We start from the raw sequence: 21,701 nt of genomic DNA on the forward strand, positions 1-21,701 counted from the left end.
AAGTTTCAGTGAAATATCCTCACCCTAAACATTCTATACCACTTACTGTTTTTATTCCATGATACGAAGCAACCTTTACACATGGACATCACCAAACGATCAATACCGAAATCAAGTTGATTACATTTTTTTTTAACCGAAGATGGATAAGCTGTTTATAGTCAGCAAAAACAAGACCTGGAGCTGACTGTAGCTCAGTCATCAGCTTCTCATTGCAATATTCAGGCTTAAACTAAAGAAAGCAGGGAAAACCGCTAGGCCAGCCAGGTACAACTTAATCAGATCCCCTATTAACATGCAGTGGAGGTAATAAATAGATTCAGTGGATTATATCTGGTAGACAGAGTCACTGAACTATGGGTGGAGGTCCATAATATTGTACAGGAGGTGGCAAACAAAACCATCACAAAGAAAAAGAAAAGCAAGAAGGAAAAGTGGTTATCTGAGGAGGCCTTACAAATAGCTAAAAAAAGAAGAGAAGCAAAAAGTGAGGGAGAAAGGGAAAAGTATATTCAGCTAAACACAAATTTCCAAAGAACAGCACAGAGAGACAAGAAGGCCTTCTTCAGTGAACAGTGTATAAAACTAGAAGAAAACTACAGAAGGGGAAAGACTAGCGATCTCTTCAAGAAAATTGGAGATATCCAGGGAACAGTTTGCCCAAAGATGAGCACAATAAAGGACACAAACAGTAGAGACCTAGGTCACTGAAGAGATCAAGAAGAGATGGGACAAATACAGAAAAGAACTGTACAAAAAAGATCCAAATGAACCAGATTGCTACAATGGTGTGGTCAGCCACCCAGAATCAGACATTTGGGAGAACGAAGTCAAGTGGGCCTTAGGAAGCGCTGCTGTTAATAAAGCTAGTGGATGTGACGGAGTTCCAGTAGAACCATTCACAACCCTAAAGGATGGTGCCATCAAGGTGTTGCATTCAATATGTCAGCAAATCTGGAAGACCCAGCTGTGGCCACAGGATTGAAAAAGGTCAATCCTCATCCCAGGTCCCAGGAAAGGTAGTACTAAAGAATGTGCTAACCATCGGACAGTTGTACTCATCTCCCATGCTAGTAAGGTCATGATTAAAATCCTTCATGCTAGGCTTTAGCCTTATGTGAACCAAGAACTTCTAGATGTCCAAACTGAGTTTAGAAAAGGAAAGAGGAACCAGAGATCAAATTGCCAGCATCTGTTGGATCACAGAGAAAGCTAGGGAATTCCAGAAAAACATCTATCTCTGTTTCAAAGCCAAAGTCTTTGTGTGGATCATAATAAACTGCAGAAAACTCTTAAAGAGATGGGAATACCAGACTATCTTACCTGTCTCCTGAGAAACCTGTATGCAGGTCAAGAAGCAACAGTCAGAACCCTGTATGGAAAAACTGATTGTTTCAGGATTGAGAAAGGAGTACAACAGGGCTGTCTGCTGTCACCATGTTTGTTTAATCTATACAGTGAGCAAATCATGAGAAATGCCAAGCTAGATGAGTTACAAGCTGGAATCAAGATAGGTGGGAGAAACATCAACAACCTCACATGTGCGGAAAATGCCACTCTAATGGCAGAAAGCAAAGAGGAACTAAAGAGCCTCTTGATGAGAGTGAAGGAGGAGAGTGAAAGAGCCGGCTTAAAACTAAATATTAACAAAAACTAAGATCATAATGTCTGGCCCCATTCAGTTCAGTTCAGTTGCTCAGTCGTGTCTGACTCTTTGTGACCTCAAGGACCACAGCACGCCAGGCCTCCCTGTCCATCACCAACTCCCGGAGTTTACCCAAACTCATGTCCATTGAGTCGGTGATCCCATCTAACCATCTCATCCTCTGTCTTCCCCTTCTCCTCCTGCCTTCAATCTTTCCCAGCATCAGGGTCTTTTCAAATGAGTCAGCTCTTCGCATTAGGTGGCCAAAATATTGGAGTTTCAGATTCAACATCAGTCCTTCCAATGAACACCCAGAACTGATCTCCTTTAGGATGAACTGGTTGGATTTCCTTGCAGTCCAAGGAACTCTCAAGAGTCTTCTCCAACACCACACTTCAAAAGCATCAATTCTTTGGCGCTCAGCTTTCTTTATAATCCAACTCTCACAGCCATACATGACTACTGGAAAAACCATAGCATTGGCTAGATGGACCTTTGTTAGAAAAGTAATGTCTCTGCTTTTTAACATGCTGTCTAGGTTGGTCATAACTTTTGTTCCAAGGAGTAAGCGTCTTTTAATTTCATGACTGCAGTCACTATCTGCAGTGATTTTGGAGCCCCGAAAAATAAAGTCAGCCACTGTTTCCACTGTTTCCCCATTTGCCATGAAGTGATGGGACCGGATGCCATGATCTTAGTTTTCTGAATGTTGAATTTTAAGCCAACTTTTTCACTCTCCTGTTTCACTTTCATCAAGAGGCTCTTTAGTTCTTCTTCACTTTCTGCCATAAGGGTGGTGTCATCTGCATACCTGAGGTTATTGATATTTCTCCCAGCAATCTTGATTCCAGCTTGTGCTTCCTCCAGCCCAGCGTTTCTCATGATGTACTCTGCATATAAGTTAAATAAGCAGGGTGACAATATACAGCCTTGACGTACTCCTTTTCCTATTTGGAACCAGTCTATTGTTCCTTGTCCAGATCTAACTGTTGCTTCCTGACCTGCATACAGGTTTCTGAAGAGGCAGGTCAGGTGATCTGGTAGTCCCATCTCTTTCAGAATTTCCCACAGTTTATTGTGATCCATACAGTCAAAGGCTTTGCCATAGTCAATAAAGCAGAAATAGATGTATTTCTCGCCCCATTACCTCATGGCAAATGGGGTGGGGGAGAGCTGGAAGCAGTGACAGATCAAACCAGTCAATCCTAAAGGAAATCAGTCCTGAATATTCATTGGAAGGCCTGATGCTGAAGCCTCAGCTTCAATACTTTGGCCACCTGATGAGAAGAACTGACTCATTAGAAAAGACCCTGACGCTGGAAGAGATTGAAGGCAGGAGAAGGGGATGACAGAGGCTGAGATGCTTGGATGGCATCACCAACTTGATGGACATGAGTTTGAGCAAGCTCCATGAATTGGTGAAGGACAGGGAAGCCTGGTGTGCTGCAGTCCATTGAGTTGCAAGGAGTTGGACATGGTTGAGCAACTAAAGTGACCTGAGTGACAGATTACTTCTTCTTGGGCTCCAAAATCCCTGCAGAAGGTGACTGCAGCTATGAAATCAGAAGATGTTTGCTTCTTGGCAGGAAAGGAAAGCTATGACAAATCTAGACGGTGTTTTGAAAAGCAGAGACATTACTCTGCCAACAAAGGTCCATATAGTCAAGGCAGTGATCTTCCCAGTGGTCACGTACCGTTTTGAGAGCTGGACCATGAAGAGCTGGAGCACCAAAAAACTGCGGCCTTTGCACTGTGGTGCTGGAGAAGACTCCTGAGAGTCCCTTGGACGTGAACATGAACTTGGACAAGCTTCAGGAGATGGTGACGGACAGGGAGGACTGGCATGCTGCAGTCCATGGGGTTGCAAAGAGTCAGACATGGCTGGGCAATTGAACAACAACCAAGCAACCTGCTGATACAAATTAAACTTTCCTTGTCTTCGTACTGGAAAGGAAGTGAATTCAACCACTAACCAGTGTTACTTTGCAGTGTCTTTTATTATATTGACATCTAGTTAATCTATCAGTGGCATGTGGATTAGGTGAGCAGTAGTCTGAGTCTCTGGGAGGATAAGCATAGTGGATACACAGAGAGCATTCAATTTTTGGTCCTTGTGATTGAGTTCAGACACTGAAATATGGGACCTACTCATGGTTAGAACCTTTTTAGCAGAAAAGTAAACTGGTAGATCATGAAATCATTGGCTTATATATCTATTTTATTTATCCTTAATATTTTTGCTATATTTAAAAAAAATTGGCTCTTAGGTGTCCAGAATTGCGTTCAGTTTACTTCTTAGGTTCGTGACCCCTCTCATGACAGTGTCATTATCGGCTCGTATACTGGCTCAGACATTGTTGACTCATAGAAGAGTTCAGATTTTTGTCTTCTCTTGAGAAATTGAAGAATCCTCCAAAACATTGGTTCTGTTTCACTGCAAGGCAAAAGTTTGTGGCTGTTTATGCTAATCTCTGATGTCTCCCAATGGAGAGGCTTCGTGTTAGCCGAAGTGTATTACTAGACTTGTACTATTTTTCTTCAGATCCACTGGAGAGTGAACTATTGTATCCTCTTCACTGATTTACATTACCTGCCTGTCAGCATTTGAGTTTGAGAACCCTGCTCTGGGGGCAAACTCTTATCCCATCTCTAATAACTGCTACCATTCACTGAGTCCTCATATATGCAAAGCACTGGACTCACAGTTTTTCATACAGTTTTTATCTCTTTAAATCATATAAAACCCTAGGAGGTGAGTTCAAGTGTTACCTCCATTTTATAAGTGTGGAAGCTAAAGCTCAAAGAGCTGACTAATTGCCCCAGATGCTAAAACTTATGCTTTTTGACAGTGGGATTCAAACTTTGGCCTGGCAGAGTGCATAGCTGAGACTTTTTAACATTATACTACGCAACCCTCCAAATCACTAATCTCATAACAGTAGGATTCCTGCAGCCCTTCAGTGTTTCTTCCTCGTACTCAGTCCATGTGGGGCTCAATTACTGGAAGAGGGGCCGAGCACTGCCCTGCCCTCACCAGGGCTGGTGGTGGACACCCGTCTATGCCAATGTCAGAGGGAGTTGTTCCTTTGTTGGATCTGAAAGCTATGGCTCTGCTGGGCGGGACAAGAGGAGATGCTGGGGTCACTGTGACTCTGGGCAGCTGCCTATTAATCACTGGTTTTGTGTGTGTGTGTGGCGGGGCTGTCTCAGTGCTGTCCCAAAGTTGTACCTGGGGAATCTCATATAAAGGAGCTCCAGCCCTAGGCCTGCAGCTGTCTGACCACAGAGATGGGGAAACTGCTGCTGTGGGTTGGTGAGTGTGGTGGGTCCCAGCCCCTCAATGTCTCTTAGTTCAAGAGGTACCAGGCTTTATAAGCTTGTTGTCTCACTGTTACCCAAGGAGCATCCTGGGACTTGGGGGCACGGATTAGGTAGAGGTGGACAGGACACAGTAAAAGGAGAAGTGATCAGAGAAGTGATTCTCAACCTTTCTCGCCTTTGACCAATTAATCAGAATCTCTGAGGGAGGAACCAGGATATCACTACTTTTAAATTAGCATCCAGGGTTGAAACTTCCCTGATGGCCCAGACAGTGAAAAATCTGCCTGTAATGCAGGAGACTCAGAGTCAATCCCTGAATGAGAAAGATCCCCTGGAGAAGGGAATGGCTACCCACTCCAGTATTCTTACCTGAAGAATTCCATGGGCAGAGGAGCCTGGTGGGCTATAGTCCATGGGGTCACAAAGATTTGGACACAACTGAGTGACTAACACTTTCAGGGTTGAGAACCACCGGCCTGAACCTTGCTGGGACTTTCAGTGCCATGGTTGTCCCTATGCAAAGCCTGTGTGTCTACACGTAGAGTATATTGGAGTGGAAAGAAGCTTAGATAGATCTGACCTCACCTGCTCAGTGTAGAGAAGAGGAAGGAGGGAAGGGTGTGTGTGTGTCTGCATTTGTGGGAGCTGGAGGGTGAGCTGGGGTGTGTCACTCTGGGTGTACCCGTGAATCTGCATGTGTTTCTTCCTTTGTCTCCTGCAGGGCTGCTCCTCGTGCTGAAACACCACGATGGTGAGGAAACTGTGGTCCTCTCCAGAGCCGGGGAGAGTGTCCACTGAGAACTGCTCCAAGTCCAGTGTCCCCCGTGCCTGCCTTGACTCTGCGTCGGGTATCATTGACCCAGTGCGGCTCAGCAGCAAATTCTCAGTCACTGCTGGGTCTTCTCTGTGCCAGGATCCAGACTCTCAGATCCATTCTGACCAGGCTTTCACGAGGCGTTCTTTCCCCGGGGGACCCCGACAGTGGGGGAGGGACCTCCCCTCAGTGTAGCTTTGGGGGGGATGTATTTGGTGGGGGTTACAATGGACCAGCCTCTAGAGAAGTGTCCACGCTGCTGTGGATGCTGACCTCCGTCTCCACTTGGCTTCTACCAATAATGCCTGCTGTCCCCTGCCAGGTGCTGCCCACAAGCTGGTGTGTTATTTCACCAACTGGGCATTCAGTCGGCCCGGCCCTGCCTCGATCCTGCCCCGGGATCTGGACCCCTTTCTCTGCACCCACCTGGTATTTGCCTTTGCCTCGATGAAAAACAATCAGATTGTTCCTAAGGATCCCCAGGATGAGAAAATCCTCTACCCAGAGTTCAACAAGCTCAAGGAGAGGTGTGTTCACTGTGTCTGTTGGGGGTTGTATTTTACAGGTAAAGAGGAGTAAAGCCTTTTCTTCTGTTACTCGTCACCTTTCCTCTGATCCTTGTGTCCCTCCTCCTGTCAAGGGCTCTCTGAGTGTCCCTGCTCTGGGAGCTCCCCGTGGATCAGCACTCTGAGCTCATCCTTGCCTCCCTGCCCTTGTGGCTGCTGTGTTCCTGCCTAGAATATGGCTCCTCTCTCTTCTCTGCCTTGCACCCCCAACTCACCCTTCAAGCCCAGTGCTCAGGATTCTAGTTTCAAGTGCTTCGGAGAGAGTTACATGTCACAAAAGCTTCACAAATGCTAGTGTTTCATTACCATTTGTCACCTGCAAATGAGCCCCAAGGGAAGGGCTGGTGTCTATGATCTTTGTACACCAGTGGCTGGGTCAGTGCCCAGCAGAGAGCTGGTGTTCAGTGTTCTCTCCCCAGGCCTCCTGGGACGTCCTCCGCGGGGGAGTCTGTCGCTGCACGCTTGGGTGTAGAAGGGCAGAGAAAATCCATGTCACTAGAGCACAGCCTCCAGAGAGGAGAGCAGGGAGCTTGTCCATCTGTTCACTGCTGTGTTTCAAGCACCTTAGAGCAGTCAGAAAGTGAAAAGTGAAAGTGAAGCCGCTCAGTTGTGTCTGACTCTTTGTGACCCCATGGACTGAGGCCTGTCAGGTTCCTCTGTCCATGGGATTTTCCCAGCAAGAATACTGGAATGGGTTGCCATTTCCTTCATCAGGAGATCTTCCCGACCCAGGGATCGAACCTGAGTCTCCCCCACTGCAGGCAGACTCTTTACCATTTGAGCTACCAGAGAAGTCCAAAGCAGTCAGAGGCACATATTAATTGTTCAATAAACGTTTGTTGACCAAGAAAGTGAGTGAAGAGAAAATTTAGGCTGCTTTTTCTTTTCCTTTTTGTGGGAATGTCATGAGATTTTGGAGTTTGGGGGGCTTGGACAACCTGGGGTCCTGGGTGTGATGACCTTTATGGGGGTTGGTTGTTGTCTCTTTTCCTTCTTCCCCGTCTTGGGCTCTGCTCCTTTCTCCCTTAGGTTACTCCACCTGCTGCCCCCTTTCCCTCCCCCTCCTCCCATCCCCACTACTTCTCACTGTTCCCCAAATGACTGATGAGAACCCAGCTCACCGACTCTGTCCCTCACACAGGAATAGGGGGCTGAAAACACTGCTGTCCATCGGGGGGTGGAACTTCGGCACTTCCAGGTGAGTCTCTGCCGTCAGGTCTTCTCTCTGGGGTGGGGGTATGGTGATGCGGTGGGGAGCAGGCCAGCTTTACACTCATTATCTCATGACTGATAGGGGAAAGGATTGAAGAGACTGTTTGCGTTCCAAATTTGTAGGCAAAAAAGCACGAGTGAGAGCTTAGGGAACTTACCATATTTCACCCAGGTATCCCTGTGAGGTGACCAGCTCGGGTGATGATCAGGTAATGGAACCAGGCCTGCCTAAGTCTGAATCTGGTTAATCACTGCATGCAGGACTAACTCCAAATTACTTCAAGTTCTGCTTTACTATACTAAAGATTTTCCAATAGTGTCTTCATTATGGAAGAGAAAATACTGCAAAAAATAGAAAACAATCAAACAGCCAATAAACAGAAGAGCAGACACTCTTGAACCCCTGGTCAGAGCCTGGCCCTCTTTGCCACCTTATGGGCCCATTAGCTCAGAGATCTTTCTGGAACTTCTTGCCCTTGGCTTATTTTCCCTCCCCTTATCTGTTTAGGCAGAGGGTCAGTGCTTGGCCAGGAGTAACCAGGTTTTCAAAGGCAGAGCTGTTCTGAACCACTGTCTCCACCCCGGGCTGAGTGTTGTTTCCATCTGGCAGGGGCAGGTGTGGTTTGCAAATCCTCCCTGGAGCCTGAAGTCCAGGACTTGGTGGAGCTTTAAGAGGGTTTGAGAGTTTCAAAGCTCTGCCTTCCTTTCCTCAGTCACATGAACCAAAGAGCCTTGCAGGAGAGTGGTTGGGGGGAGCACAGTTATGCAGAAAGTACTCCTGGCCTCACCCCTGGCCCTCCTGCAGGTTCACCACGATGCTGTCCACATTTTCCAACCGGGAAAGGTTTGTCAATTCAGTGATCGCCCTCCTGAGGACACATGGCTTCAATGGTCTGGACCTCTTCTTCTTGTACCCTGGACTCAGAGGCAGCCCCTCACGTGACCGCTGGACCTTTGTCTTCTTACTTGAGGTAAGGTTGGCTTGGCAGATCCCGAATCCAGAAATAATTCTATTTTGATCATGTCTGGGCCCTGGGCACAGGAGGAGTCTAAGACCAGGGCTGGACAGAAGAGTGGTGTGGACAGAGGGCTGCTGAGCAGGGGCCCTGTGGAGGCCTTTCCCCCTGTCACCACTGGCCTGGCCCCAGTCCTCCAGCCTGAGTGACACTTTCTCTGTGCATCTCCTGGCCTCTCTCAGGCAGGCTGTCTGAACTCTGCTCCTGGGCCTGCAGCCAGCCCTCTGCTCAATGCCTTCGCACACTGGTTCATGTTCCCTTTCTCGGGAACCTGTGGGCAGGGCCTGTGTCTGACTCTCCTGGCTCCAGGGGCTCTGTTATTACGGAAGATTGTTTCCCGGATGACTCCTGCTTTCCCCGACTCGACTCTGCTTTGTCCATTTCTCTCATCTGCCTCTCTCTTCCCAGGAGCTCCTGCAGGCCTTCAAGAATGAGGCCCGGCTCACCATGCGCCCAAGGCTGCTGCTGTCTGCTGCCGTCTCTGGGGACCCGCATGTCATCCGGAAAGCGTATGATGCACGCCTTCTGGGCAGGTGAGTGGGTGCTCCTTTGGTGTTGGGGGGGATGCATTGGAGGGAAGAAGGCATCTTGGGCTCAGAACCCAGAGGTGCCCAGCACTGTCCTGGAGCTTTGACTTCCTGTCCTGCTGTGAGAACACCTGTGGGAGGTGGGCCTAGCAGGAGCGTAGGTGGGAACGATGATTATTTCTTATTGCCCAGGCTTTCCTGAGGAGATCAGAGGGAAGTGGTGGAACACCAGGCGACACACAGCATCCTCTTGGGTAGAGATCTGCATTACCCATAGTTGGGCCTCAAGGAGTGAATCCAGGGGCCTGGCCTCTGTTTTCCTGGAGTCCCCTGTGCATGTACACCAAGTGCCAGAGGGCTGCTATCAGAGACATTTGTGAATTACCATCTACTGCCTCTGAAACAAAAACAGGAATGCCAAGTCAGGGCCTGTTTTCAGAGCGGAGATCTTCACGCCAAAATCACAAAATCAGTCAAAGAAAGCTCATGCGTGCTAAGTTGCTTCAGTCATGTCCATCTCTTTGCAACCCTATGTACTATAAAGCCTGCCAGGCTCCTCTGTCCATAGGATTCTCCAGACAATAATACTGGAGTGAGTTGCCATACCCTCCTCCAGGGGATCTTCCTGACCCAGGGATCGAACCCATGTCTTTTATGTCTCCTGCATTGGCAGGCAGTTTCTTTACCACTGATGCCACCTGGGAAGCCCCAAGAAAGCATGTAACTTTCTGGAAATGCCAGTTCTATACTAATTTTCTCAAAGCTCAAGAATCAGGTATTTACAGATGTGAAAGCTGAGTTAGATGCAGAACACAAGAGATGAATGGGGGTGTTTCTGAGTGTGAATATACTTAGGGAGAGTGGTTTCCATGGAGAGTGGTTAGGCAGGAAAGGTGGACCCTAGTGGAATGAGTTGCCTAATGGCCTTAGAGCCAGGCAGGATGGAGGGAGTTCATCTTCACCAAGCTGGGTCACCTTAGACAAATTAGGTAACTGTCTGACTTTTAACTTCTTTATTTTATGTGTTTGTTTATGGTTGCGCTGGGGCTTTGTTGCTGTGCACAGGCTTTTCTCTAGTTGTGGTGATTGGGGCTACACTTTAGTTTCAGCACACAGGCTTCTTATTGTAGTGGGTATCTCTTGTTGCAAAACACGGGCTCCAGGTGCTTGGGCTTCAGTAGTTGTGGTGCATGGGCTTGTGGTACATGGAATCTTCCCAGACCAGGGACTGAATCTATGTCTCCTGCATTGGTAGGCAGATTCTTAACCACTTGACCACCAGGGAAGTTCCTCAATTTCTTCATTTTAAAATAGAGACAATTGTGGTACTTAGGGCATTGGCTAGATTAAAATTAAATTAGATGATCCATGTTAACCTCTACACTGTGACCTGATAAGGCTCAATTGCACTTCACCATCTGGAAAGCTGTTTGGAAGAGATGGGTTTCAGTGGCTCCTGGAATGATAGAAAGATGGATGCACTTTTATGCTGTCTAATTATACATGTTATTTATGCAGACCTCTGCTGCACTTGTATCAGCCAGAATGCCTTTGTTTCCCGGTCTGATCCCATCCACTTTGTTTCCTGGTCTGACCCCTTGGATACTCTCAGGAGGGCATAGGTCCTGGCACACTGCTGTCCCTCACTGGCTGTGTGTTCTAGGGCAGCCTCTCACATGCAGAGCACAGCTTGGGCAGTCCCCATGGGTAGAGACTGCAGGGGGTTGGGTGGCTGATGTTCAGCTAGTTAGCTAGTTGGTGCTGTGCAAGTTTAGCTAGCATGATCGTCATACCTCCTCTTCCTGCCCCTTACAGACTCTTGGATTTCATCAGCGTCTTGTCTTATGACTTACATGGAAGCTGGGAAAAGGTCACAGGACACAATAGCCCTCTGTTCTCTCTGCCTGGAGACCCCAAATCTTCGGTAAGAAAAGGAAAGCTGGCAGGCAGCCCAGACATGCACCCCTGAGCCAGGCCAGTGGCTCTTGGTAACAAGGAGGGGTTGTGTTCTTCCTCCCTGCAGGCATATGCCATGAATTACTGGCGACAGCTTGGGGCACCCCCTGAGAAGCTCCTCATGGGGCTCCCCACCTATGGACGTACTTTTCACCTCCTCAGAGCCTCTCAGAATGAGCTGAGGGCAGAAGCTGTGGGACCAGCATCTCCAGGGAAGTACACCAAGCAAGCTGGCTTCTTGGCTTATTATGAGGTGACAGGAATGGGAACCTCTGTCTGTGAGTTAGGGCTCCCCAACCTGAGCCCAGGGCCAAAGCAGGGACAAGGGACCAAGGCAAGACTGAGGGCTAGAGATAGGACAAGGAGATGGTTTGCTGCGGTAAGGGACATCCACTCTCTGGTATACTCTCTTTTCTTTTGGGGAAGTTATTTGAGCCCTTTGTAAGAGGTGAGGGACTGGGTGGAGTCTGAATAAAGGGGGACAGATATTTCACTCCTTAGGAGATTCTAAAATAATATTTAAGTCAATCCTGAATTACTATGTGGCCTAAATAAACCTAATTAATATTTGCAAGATATATATATATATTTTCAAAAGTAAGAGAATAACATAACATCCTCTCATTCCCTGATTCCCAAATGCCCTTCACCCAGCTTCAGTTATTAACCACTCTTGGCCAGTCTTGTTTTTTCTCAATATTGTTTCTTCTCCCTGACTCCTTCCTTCTCACTAGTAGATTATTCTGAAACGATTCAAAGACATCCCCCATGACAGATTCCTTCTCCTCTACCTCAGTTCTACCCCCTAATCCCCATCTCAACAAAGCTTGCTCCAGTGGAGGAAAGAGCCATGGCCCCAGGGCAATGTGAAACACAGTAGAAGATAGTAAGAGGCATGGACTGCTTGGCTGTAGGATCTAGATTAGGTGACTTTTGTGCAGAGCTGTGAAGCACAGTCAGAATCCTGATGGATGGGGAGGACCTTCTAGGCAGAGGACAGCAGACCCCAGAGGGCGAGCTGTATATTTGCCTGTGGTGGTAGTGGAGGTGCTGGTCTCTCCAATCTCTGCTCTGTCCTGGCTCCTGAAGATGTTTCCCTGCTAATCCAATGAAGCATGGTTATGAGTGATGACATAGTCGAGGGTAGTGTCCTTGGAGGACATTACGTGAAAGAGATTTTGATAAACTTTTAATGACAACCCCCACCCCCAAAGGAAAAACTTTTACACCTTAACTTCTACAGCCCAAGCTGAATATGTCCACATCTTTGTAGCACATGGTCTCCAGCTCAGGGCTGGGTACCCAATCCACACTCAGTGGTTTCTTGATTATAATAACCTAGTTCTCCCTGCTTTCCAGGCCTTTTCAGTTATTATAGATTCAAAAGTTAGTTTGATAACTGCCTAGATGGGGCAGTTTATGTTGGTTTAAGTGAACAGAGGAGATATTTATTCATAAAAAGTCTTTGAGAAAGGAACAGGTTTAGTCAAAGGTCAGGTTTGTTCCTGTAGTAGTTTGGTATTGATTTTACCAAACCCTGGTTTGTTTTCTTAAGGCTCTCCCCCACTGCTTAGTGTTCTTTTTGTTTATCCATCGCAGATGTCATGGAAGGAATGTACAGTAGTAGGGATTTTTTTTGGAATAGAGAGGAGGTCCTTTGTGAGTGGCTTCCACACCCCCTCTTTGGTCTGCCTTCCTCTCACCCCCTGGTGAGGGATTCTTGGGTTCTTTTTCCTTGCTGGTGCTTCCCTCCATGGCACTTCACAGAACTACTCTGGTGATCTTCCTGGCAGATTTGCTCCTTTGTCCGGAGAGCGAAGAAGCGCTGGATTGATGATCAGTATGTCCCATATGCTTTCAAGGGGAAGGAGTGGGTTGGCTATGATGATGCCATGAGCTTCAGTTACAAGGTAAGACCTTGGTCCTTTCTTGCTCCAGCATAGTTTTCCTCTGGCTTCCGTGAGGCCCTTGTCTGTACTGTGTGTGTGTGTGTGTGTGTAGGTGTGTGTGTACTGCATGGAGAATGAAGGTGAGAATGACTATATTAGATAAGTTTTAGGCATACCTGATCTAACTGGAGCTTCCTAATCAAACCTACCCCAATCGCCTTATTTTAAAAAGGAGGATTTATGAAGACACTTAAATGCTGATGTAGGTGTTTGGCCTTCATCCTGTGTGCATTTTCAGGCAAAATAAGGTTTCTGAGCCAGGTATATGATTTGTGAGTTTGAAATCTTTAGACTTTAGTAATCGTGACCACCACTGCACCCCGTATCAACAGTGGTCTATGATGTTGAACCTGGCAAGTTTTTTTTTTTTTTTTTTTTATATAGTGAATTAAAACAGAAAAGACGTGTTCCAGTGTTTCCCTAACCTGCCTCTGCTTGGAATCACCTAGATTAGATGTAGAGTTAATAGATGTAGAAATTATTAGTTCCAACCCTGAATATTCATCAGGTCTTGGAAAGAATCTGGAAACTGCTTGCAGTATATCCCTTTGTGATCCTACTGTAATCTGTGTGGCTCTTCGGGTGTGCACATCTGAGATGATAAGGGTCTGGACTAGGAAGTTTGGGAGGAGAGGCCACTGATGATGAGCAGTTGTCAGAAGCCTGTCACTGCCTGGATGTCGGGGCTTATAAGTGGAGGGATGTCACACTGTCTCCTCTCATAAGTGATGCAGAAGTGACTGGTATTGGTTGTTCTTTGGGGAACATTTGTGGTATAAAGCAGAGATAATATGGCAGTTATCATGAAGAGTCACTGTGACTTCCTCTAATCCTGGGTGAGACCCGCTATGAGGAGAGGTAGAGAGCATGACTTTCAGCTTCCAGGATCTTACTCTGTGGTTTGGAAACAGAAGACACAAAAAAGGTCAGTGACCTGGAATTATCCAGTCAGGTATAATTAAATATATGATCCATAGGACACAGAAGAGGGGGTTGGACCCCACTGCTGGGGAAAGCCAGAAGCCAGCAGTGCAGGGTGGCCTTGCTTTGAGGGGCAATTATAGAGCCTTACCAAGCTAGAGGTGGACGTGAGCCCAGCGTGAGCATAATTAAGAGCTCTCATCACAGAATCTCAGAGCTGAAAGAAACCTTGCAGGTAATCACTGGGAAGCAGTAATCCCTGGATCTCTCAGTGTTCCAGCACTGTCCAGGCATTCCAAGTAAAGCAAACAGACCAGCTATAATTAAACAGAAAGTTTCCTCTCCCCTCTCCCCCAGAGTCATCTCCTTACCTGCGTGGATTGTAAAATCTCCTTCCCCGAGAGGCCTTGTTTACTTTCCAGAGCCAAACTCTTGGTCTCTCTAGAGGGGAGGAGGGCAAGACATGCCTGCTTCCTATGTCAGCTTGAGACTCGTAACTGTGGGATTCTTCTCCTGTGGTGCAGACTCTGCTGCACATGCAGGTGAATGTCTGGTTGCCTTCACAACCAGTGGATAATTGGGGAGTGGAGAGCAAACTCCAGGTGCTAATCTGACTTTTTACCGTGAGTAGAAATGGTCACTTTTTTGATCTGGAGATCTGCTGTGTGCGTGTATGTACATATAAAACAGACAGGTTAATTTAGCCTATGCATGCATGCTAAGTTGCTTCAGTCATGTCCGATTCTTTGTGGCCTTATGGACTCTAGCCTGCCAGGCTCCTCTATCCATGGGATTCTCCAGGCAAGAATACTGGAGTGGGTTGCCATTTCTTCCTCCAGGGGGATCTTCCTGACCCAGGGATCAAACCCAAGTCTCTTATGTCTCCTGCATTGGCAGGCAGGTGAGAAGCCCAGTTTAGCTTAGAAGTAGGACAAAATCTCAGAATCTTCACAGTTTCAAACTTAATAATTAGGCTTTGCTGTCTTATTTTACATTTGGGGAAATTAAATCTCAGAAAGAAGCCAACTGATTTGACCAAGTCATTACCAAGTCATGCAGCTGTTTGCATATGAGTCTGCTTTTTCCTCCAGCACAAAGAGTGCTGGCAAAGTAATGATAAAACCTGGTTTGGGGTCTAAACTCTGCCTTTTAGTTATATCTGTGATTTAAAAAATCATGGACAAAAGACTATGTTATTTATCTGTGAAAAGGATATGATATTATCTGCTCTATTCCTCCTATATAACATCATTTTGGCATGAGGTATGTTGAGGTGATTTTAAAAAAATATAAAGCAATGTCTACTGTTTAGTTGATGATAATGGTAATTAGCAGTTTGGGAAGTCAGACAGTACTTAACATTTATGAACATTTACTATGTGGAAAGTATTGCTCCAAATATTTTACATGTGGGATTAAAAAAATTCTTTTTCAAGTTGTGGCAAAATATACATAACATAAAAGTCACCATTTTACTTATTTTTTGTTGCAGTTCAATAGCATTAAGTACACTGACATTGTTGTATAACCATCACACTTATCCCTCTCCAGAACTTTCTTGTCTTCCTAAACTGAAACTCCACACACATTAAATAGCTCCTCATTCTTGCCTCACACACCTCCTCTTAATCACCACTCTACCTTCCATCTTTATGAATTTGACTACTCTAAGAGCCTCTATGAGTGGAATCTTAGTATTTGTTCTTTTGTAACTGGCTTATTTCACTTAGCATGATGTTTTTCACTTCCATCCATGTTGTAACATGTGCATGTAGGAATTCGTTGGATCCTAAAAATGTTGGAAACGTTATTATCCATTTTTTTTTTTTTTACACAGGAAGCAACAAAGACACACAAAGTTTATGTAACTTTTTTTCAAGATGCCATAGCTAATAAACAATAGAGCTAGATTCAAAGACAGGCTATGTGGCTAACCATCCTGCTATATTGCCTTCTGAGAGTCCATCTGATTTTGCCATTGTACTTTCTGGAGGATAGTTAGAACAGCGGGTTCACTGACCACTCCTTTTTTTTCAGGCAGTTTTCATAAAGAGAGAGCATTTTGGGGGGGCCATGGTGTGGACATTGGACCTGGATGATGTCAGGGGCAATTTCTGCGGCACTGGCCCTTTCCCCCTTGTCCACACGTTGAATAATCTCCTGGTGAATGATGGTGAGTAGCTATGACTTGGAAGCTGGGGTTGGCAATTGCACAAGCAGCCACTGGGTGGGTCCCTTCTGTAAGATCTAAAGGCTTTGTTGTGGCAAAATGACAGTGAAGGAAGAGAATAAGCTTTGATGGCCAGGCCAGTCTGCTTTCTAATCTTGGTTTGGATGCAAGCTCCATTTGATCTCTCTGATCTTTTTTTTCCCATCTACAAAATGGAAATAATCCTTATACTCATGACAGTATTATACAAGCTAAATGAGATGTGAAATGAAAGCATGCTGGCTCATGGTGAACACTCAATACATATCAGTTTATCTCTGTATTTCTTTTCCTTGCTTTCATGCAACAAACACCAGAAAAAGAAATTAAGTTTCTTTTTGATATTTCTTTGATAGTAGAGACTTCTCTGGCAGTTCAGAGATGGAACCTGGCATGCTAGAGCTGCCTTGGAGCCCTCATTTTGTGAGGAAACCAGGGCTCAGAAAGATAAAACAGCTAGTCAGGAGTGGAAATGAAACTCAAGCTTAATTCTTCACAACATGCTTTCTAGGGCAACCTCCTTGCACTCAGCCTGGACTTTGTGCTTCCCGAAAGGGGGACACAAAAGGATTCTTCCTGTGGATTCCACAGGTTAGGAATAGGCTTCAGGGTAAGGTCTTGCTCAAGGTGCAAAGGTCAAAGCAAAGGCTTAAGCTTAGAGAATTGGCAGACTTCTGCTTGGGGTCCCTCAACCAGAAATGTGGCAAACCCCACTGAGTGTCCACGGCTGCCTGGGATCATGTTGATATGTTGAAGTAGGGGAGCCAGGCTTCTGTGTGCGGAGACTTTATCTGTGTCAACAAGTGGATGCATTTGGAAATCCTCTGGTTCTGGTTTGGGAGTTGGTACTTCAGCCCTGAAGCAGCTCTAGTTCTGCCAGTGACAGGATGGGAAGGAAGATGTAGGAGTCTCACCCTTTTCTGTTGATTTCTTCTAGAGTTCAGCTCAACTCCTTCACCAAAATTTTGGTTCTCAACTGCTATGAATTCTTCAAGAATTGGCCCTGAAATGCCAACTATGACGAGGGATTTGATCACTGGTTTGGGCATTTTGCCCCCGGGAGGAGAGGCTGTGGCCACTGAGACTCATAGAAAGTCTGCAACAATGGCCATAAGCCCCAGAGGTGAGATTGCGACCCCTACAAGGAGCCCTCTGTCCTTTGGAAGGCTCACTGCTGCTCCAGAAGGGAAGACTGAGAGCCCTGGAGAGAAGCCCCTGACCACTGTGGGCCATCTGGCGGTGAGCCCTGGAGGGATAGCTGTGGGTCCCGTGCACCGTCAGACTGGACAGACGGTCACACCCCCAGGAAGGAAGGCTGGAGTCCCTGAGAAGGTGACCACCCCCTCTGGAAAGATGACAGTCACCCCTGATGGGCAGGCTGAGACTCTGGAGAGGTCACTTTGACCTCTGAGGTGGACCCTGACCCCCTGGTGGGTTACTTTGGTCTTCAGACAAGCTGAAAAGTGGATGCTGCCCTCTGGCCCCAGGATACACTCCTCTTGGTTTTGACAACCCCTTTGTTCCCACTGATGGACTCATTCTTTGGACGACTTGATAACCTTCCAATGACTCCTCTCTCTAAAGAAACTTGGAAAACTCTGCTGTGAATAAAGGATCCCAAAGTCTGTTGTTGGCAGAAGCTTGGGGAAGCCCTTATCTTTTCTTCTTGGTCCCCTGACAGAAGCTGCCTATGCCCAGCCATTCTTGCATCATGCTTGGGGCAAACAAGCCCCATGTCATAGTGAGTTAATCTCTTCTCTCTTGAATAAACTGAAAACATAAGAAGCTGTCTGAGTTCTCTGAAGTTCTTTTCTTGAAATGACCCATGGTTGTGAATTGTCAGTTTCTTTCTTTCAAGGTCATTTTCCGCTTCTGTAATTTTTGGAAGGAGGGAATTTGTGTCTGTCCCACCCTGATGTTTTCCAGTGTTGATTATGTGCTTCTGTCTCTGCAGTGAACACTGCTGACTTCACTGATGGTCAGAGCCAAAATGTCCTCTAGAGAAGTTTTCCCTATTGACGGGTGCTGAGAAAAGGAGGAAGGAGTAGTCTCTTCCAGTTATATTCCCTACTTTGGAAGTCTTAGTTATCTCTGATAAAACACCTTCACCTCTTCTCTCCACAAGAAGTAGTGGAGGGGGGACTTCCCTTGTGGTCCAGTGGTTAAGAATCTGCCTTCCAGTGCAGGTGACATAGGTTTGATCCCTGGTTGGGAAACTAAGATCCCACATGCAAGGCCAAAAAAAAAAAGAAAAGAAAGAAAAGAAAAGAGGCGGTGGAGGGAAGACGCAGATATATTTTAAGTTACCTGCATACTCCTCCTGGGTCTCCTCCACAAACCCCAGTTCCTGTTCTCCACACTGTTGTCCACCTATGGAGTGTTTTTCTGGGCATGATTGACCCTCACAAGTCAGTATAGACACAGGATCAATTTCCTGCCTTCCCCTTCTGGGAAACAATGATGCTAGTGAGTGTCAGATCTGCCACCAGTGTTACCTTTTATTTTGGAAGTACACATCCTAGATTTTAAAGGTCTTGTTAAAATATGTCCACACATGTGTGGACACATGGCCCTAGGACCATGTTGCCACAGCATATATCACAAATCAGTTAGGCTGCAAAACAAACCAACTGCAAAACTTAGTATCTTACAAAGCAGCTATTATATTTATTTAGCTCATAATTCTAGAGGTTATAATTTAGACTGTGTTTAGGTGTTTTTGTCTTTTTTTTTAAGAATTCATTTTTTTTAAAATTGAAGAACTAGGTGGTTTGTATGTTCTGAACTGGTCATGGCTGGTCCTGGTGGGAATGACTCAGGCATCTACAGTTAGCTAGTGGGTTGGGGTGGGCTGGGCTGGTTTATCGTGGCCTCAGCTGGGCTGACTGAGGTCTCTTTTTACACGACCTCCCATTCTTCAACTGGCTAGTTTATAAGATTGTGGTCTCACTGTTACTAGAAAGCAAGAGAGAAAGCTCCAACAGGCAATTAATTTTTAAATCTCTTCTTGAAGCATATTTACTATTGTTCCATTGGCCAAAGCAAGTCAAATGCCCAAGCCCAGAGGTAGAATGGTAGGGAATTATCCAAGTGGACACGTGGAGGCATAAATAAATTGGAGGATATTGCTGCAATAACAAGTTCAATATTACTTTGTGTAAGAAAAGCTAAAACGTCTAAAATTGGATGTTTGTGTTTGTGTGTATGTGTGTGTGCGCATGCATGCATGTGCTTTGATAGGGCAGTTAGATGAAAGGGTTCCATGTTTGCAGTAAGGTCTGATGGAATAGAGATGGGTTACATTCCATTCTGGACACTGAATCGTCAGATTTCTTCTCCTACTTGTTGTATAAACCCTACCCTAATCTCCTTAAAGGTTAGGCGTTATATATTTAATTGGACATTCTTAGAGTAGAAAAGAGAGGTGAAGATTTTCCCACTAGCTCCTATATGGACAATAAATATTTCTGATGAATCGTGATTTTTTTCTGTCCCTTTTTCTGCATGTGCCTTATTCAAAGAAAATGTGCCTGGAAGTTTATACTTATCTATGTGTTTAAAGGAATTCTAACTTATAAGCTTCCTGGTACTTATCTTTTAGCTATAAATTGGTTGGGACTTCCAGCTTCATCATCTATCTTACAACATAGATCAGTGGATAGTCAAGGCTTACCTGTACTGGTTACAGGTAAAAGGGAAGAGGAGACTTCAATATTGAAGTTACGTGTTTTATTGTGAATTTATTCTGAAAGTGAACTCACTCTGACATGAAACCTGAGAAATATTGGTTTTAGCTGAGGTAACTATTAGGATTTTTATACTTATGAAATATATAGCAGTAAGGACAGATATTGGGGGTAAATAGCTGTCTTTGCCATACATTTGCCCTTTTGGCCATTCACATATCCATGCAAACCCTTCTTTTTTGTTTAGAAACCACATATTATCTTCCTGGAAAATGTCTCCAAAGTCCTTTCCGTTACTACATCCACCTCAAAGGGTTTTGGGGTGGTACACAGTCCTTGGGAAATTGCATAGCAGGGATAGAAATTTATGAAAGAATCAAAATTTAAAGTAAGATGCTAATAATTGTCAGACTGAGAAGTCAGAGCCTGAGGAAACAATGTTCATTTTCTGTTTTACCCCAATGTACCTGCCTGGGGGTGGTCAGTAGAGTTGGATCTCTCTCTTTTACACACACACACACACACACACACAAACACTATCTCTGCTTCATTTTATTTGCTTTAATTTTGCAAATAGTCTTCTTCATCTGATCAATTGCTGATGCAATTCTCAAAACAATATCTTCCTAGTGTAAAGAATACTTGATAACTCCACGTCAATCTCAAGAAACACTCTGGTGGCCTCATGAGGGTCAGGGGCTAATCCTGGTATCAGACATTGTTTCTGATGAGGGGAATGAGGCTCCAAAACTGGGTCTAAAACCTGAAACCACACTGAAAGCAGAAGTGGGGGAGGGAACACACAGTTTGCTTCTCTAGAAGGAAATGGAAGTAAAAGAAGTATGAATTCCTAAGAAAGGCTGCTGGAGCTGACAAAATCCAATATAACTCTTGGTATTATTGTGTAGGCTTGTTGAACTACAGTGTGCAAATCACCTGATATTTTGCCCTCTCTGACTTAACAGCTGGAGGTATGGATTTATTTTTTGACATTTCTTGAGGGTAGAGGCTAAGTTAACAGTGAGAAGGAATACTTAGAATGTTAGAGCTGAACTTAGACTCCCATCTCTAAAGTCTTTTATTTAAAAAAATATTTATTTATTTGGCTGTGTCGGGTCTCAGTTATGGCAGGCGGAATCTTGAGTTGTGGCATGTGAACTTAGTTGTGGTGTGTGGGATCCAGTTCTCTGACCAATGATTGAACCTGGGCCCCCTGCATCAGGAGCAGGGAATCTCAGCCACTGGACTACCAGGGAAGTAGCCCTATCTCTTGAATCTTGATGGAGCATGCTGTCCTCCAGAGTACAGTTCTGCCCCATGCCTTCCCTGGATCTGGCTCAGTGCCTAGCACAACATGGACCCTGAGAAAAGCTCTCTTTGGGATGCAGCAAGCAGCAATTCAAATTCAGTAAGTTTGGCTCCTGAATTTAGAGCAGGTCTTCAAGATGGGAAAATTTTACTCCAAATATTAGCTGGAAGTTTATTGGAAATGTCTGCAGGTGACATACTCATGTCCCTAGTCTTAACTACCCTCAACTGGGGACCTCCTTTGTGGGAATAAGGGACTATTTTCTGCTGATTTTCTTTGATGCTCACCCTTAATTTTTCACTGAAGTATAGCTTCCACCTACTCCTAATTTTTTCATTAATGTCTTTAGAAAGAAAACTATAATCTCTGGAGAGTGGAGATTGTGACTTTGGAGAAGGGATTGTATTTATCTCTGCATGTAGGATGATACAACACATCAAAAGAGGGCAGAATAACAGTGAGTTCTAAAGTTATAGCCTTTTCGGACCTTACTTCCCCCTGCCCAATATCTGTGGTTTGTAAGTACTCCATTAACTTAAATACTTATAATTGTACCCTAGTAATGGTACA

General features: G+C 45.4%; 1 protein-coding gene across 1 annotated transcript; it reads left to right on the forward strand.

Moving 5' to 3' along the window:
* The first annotated feature begins 5,566 nt into the window (after nt 1–5,566).
* LOC133040196 (oviduct-specific glycoprotein) lies at nt 5,567–17,845 on the forward strand. The gene is made up of 10 exons (XM_061119948.1): nt 5,567–5,717; nt 6,103–6,307; nt 7,488–7,544; nt 8,364–8,529; nt 8,983–9,107; nt 10,917–11,025; nt 11,125–11,310; nt 12,851–12,967; nt 15,965–16,100; nt 17,074–17,845. Exons 2-10 carry the CDS (start codon nt 6,228–6,230, stop codon nt 17,538–17,540), a joined length of 1,443 nt encoding a protein of 480 aa, XP_060975931.1. The 5' UTR covers nt 5,567–5,717; nt 6,103–6,227; the 3' UTR covers nt 17,541–17,845.
* Nucleotides 17,846–21,701: the final 3,856 nt, after the last annotated feature.

The sequence above is a fragment of the Dama dama genome, chromosome 20 (assembly GCF_033118175.1).
Source record: "Dama dama isolate Ldn47 chromosome 20, ASM3311817v1, whole genome shotgun sequence".
In the NCBI taxonomy this organism is placed as follows: domain Eukaryota; kingdom Metazoa; phylum Chordata; class Mammalia; order Artiodactyla; family Cervidae; genus Dama; species Dama dama.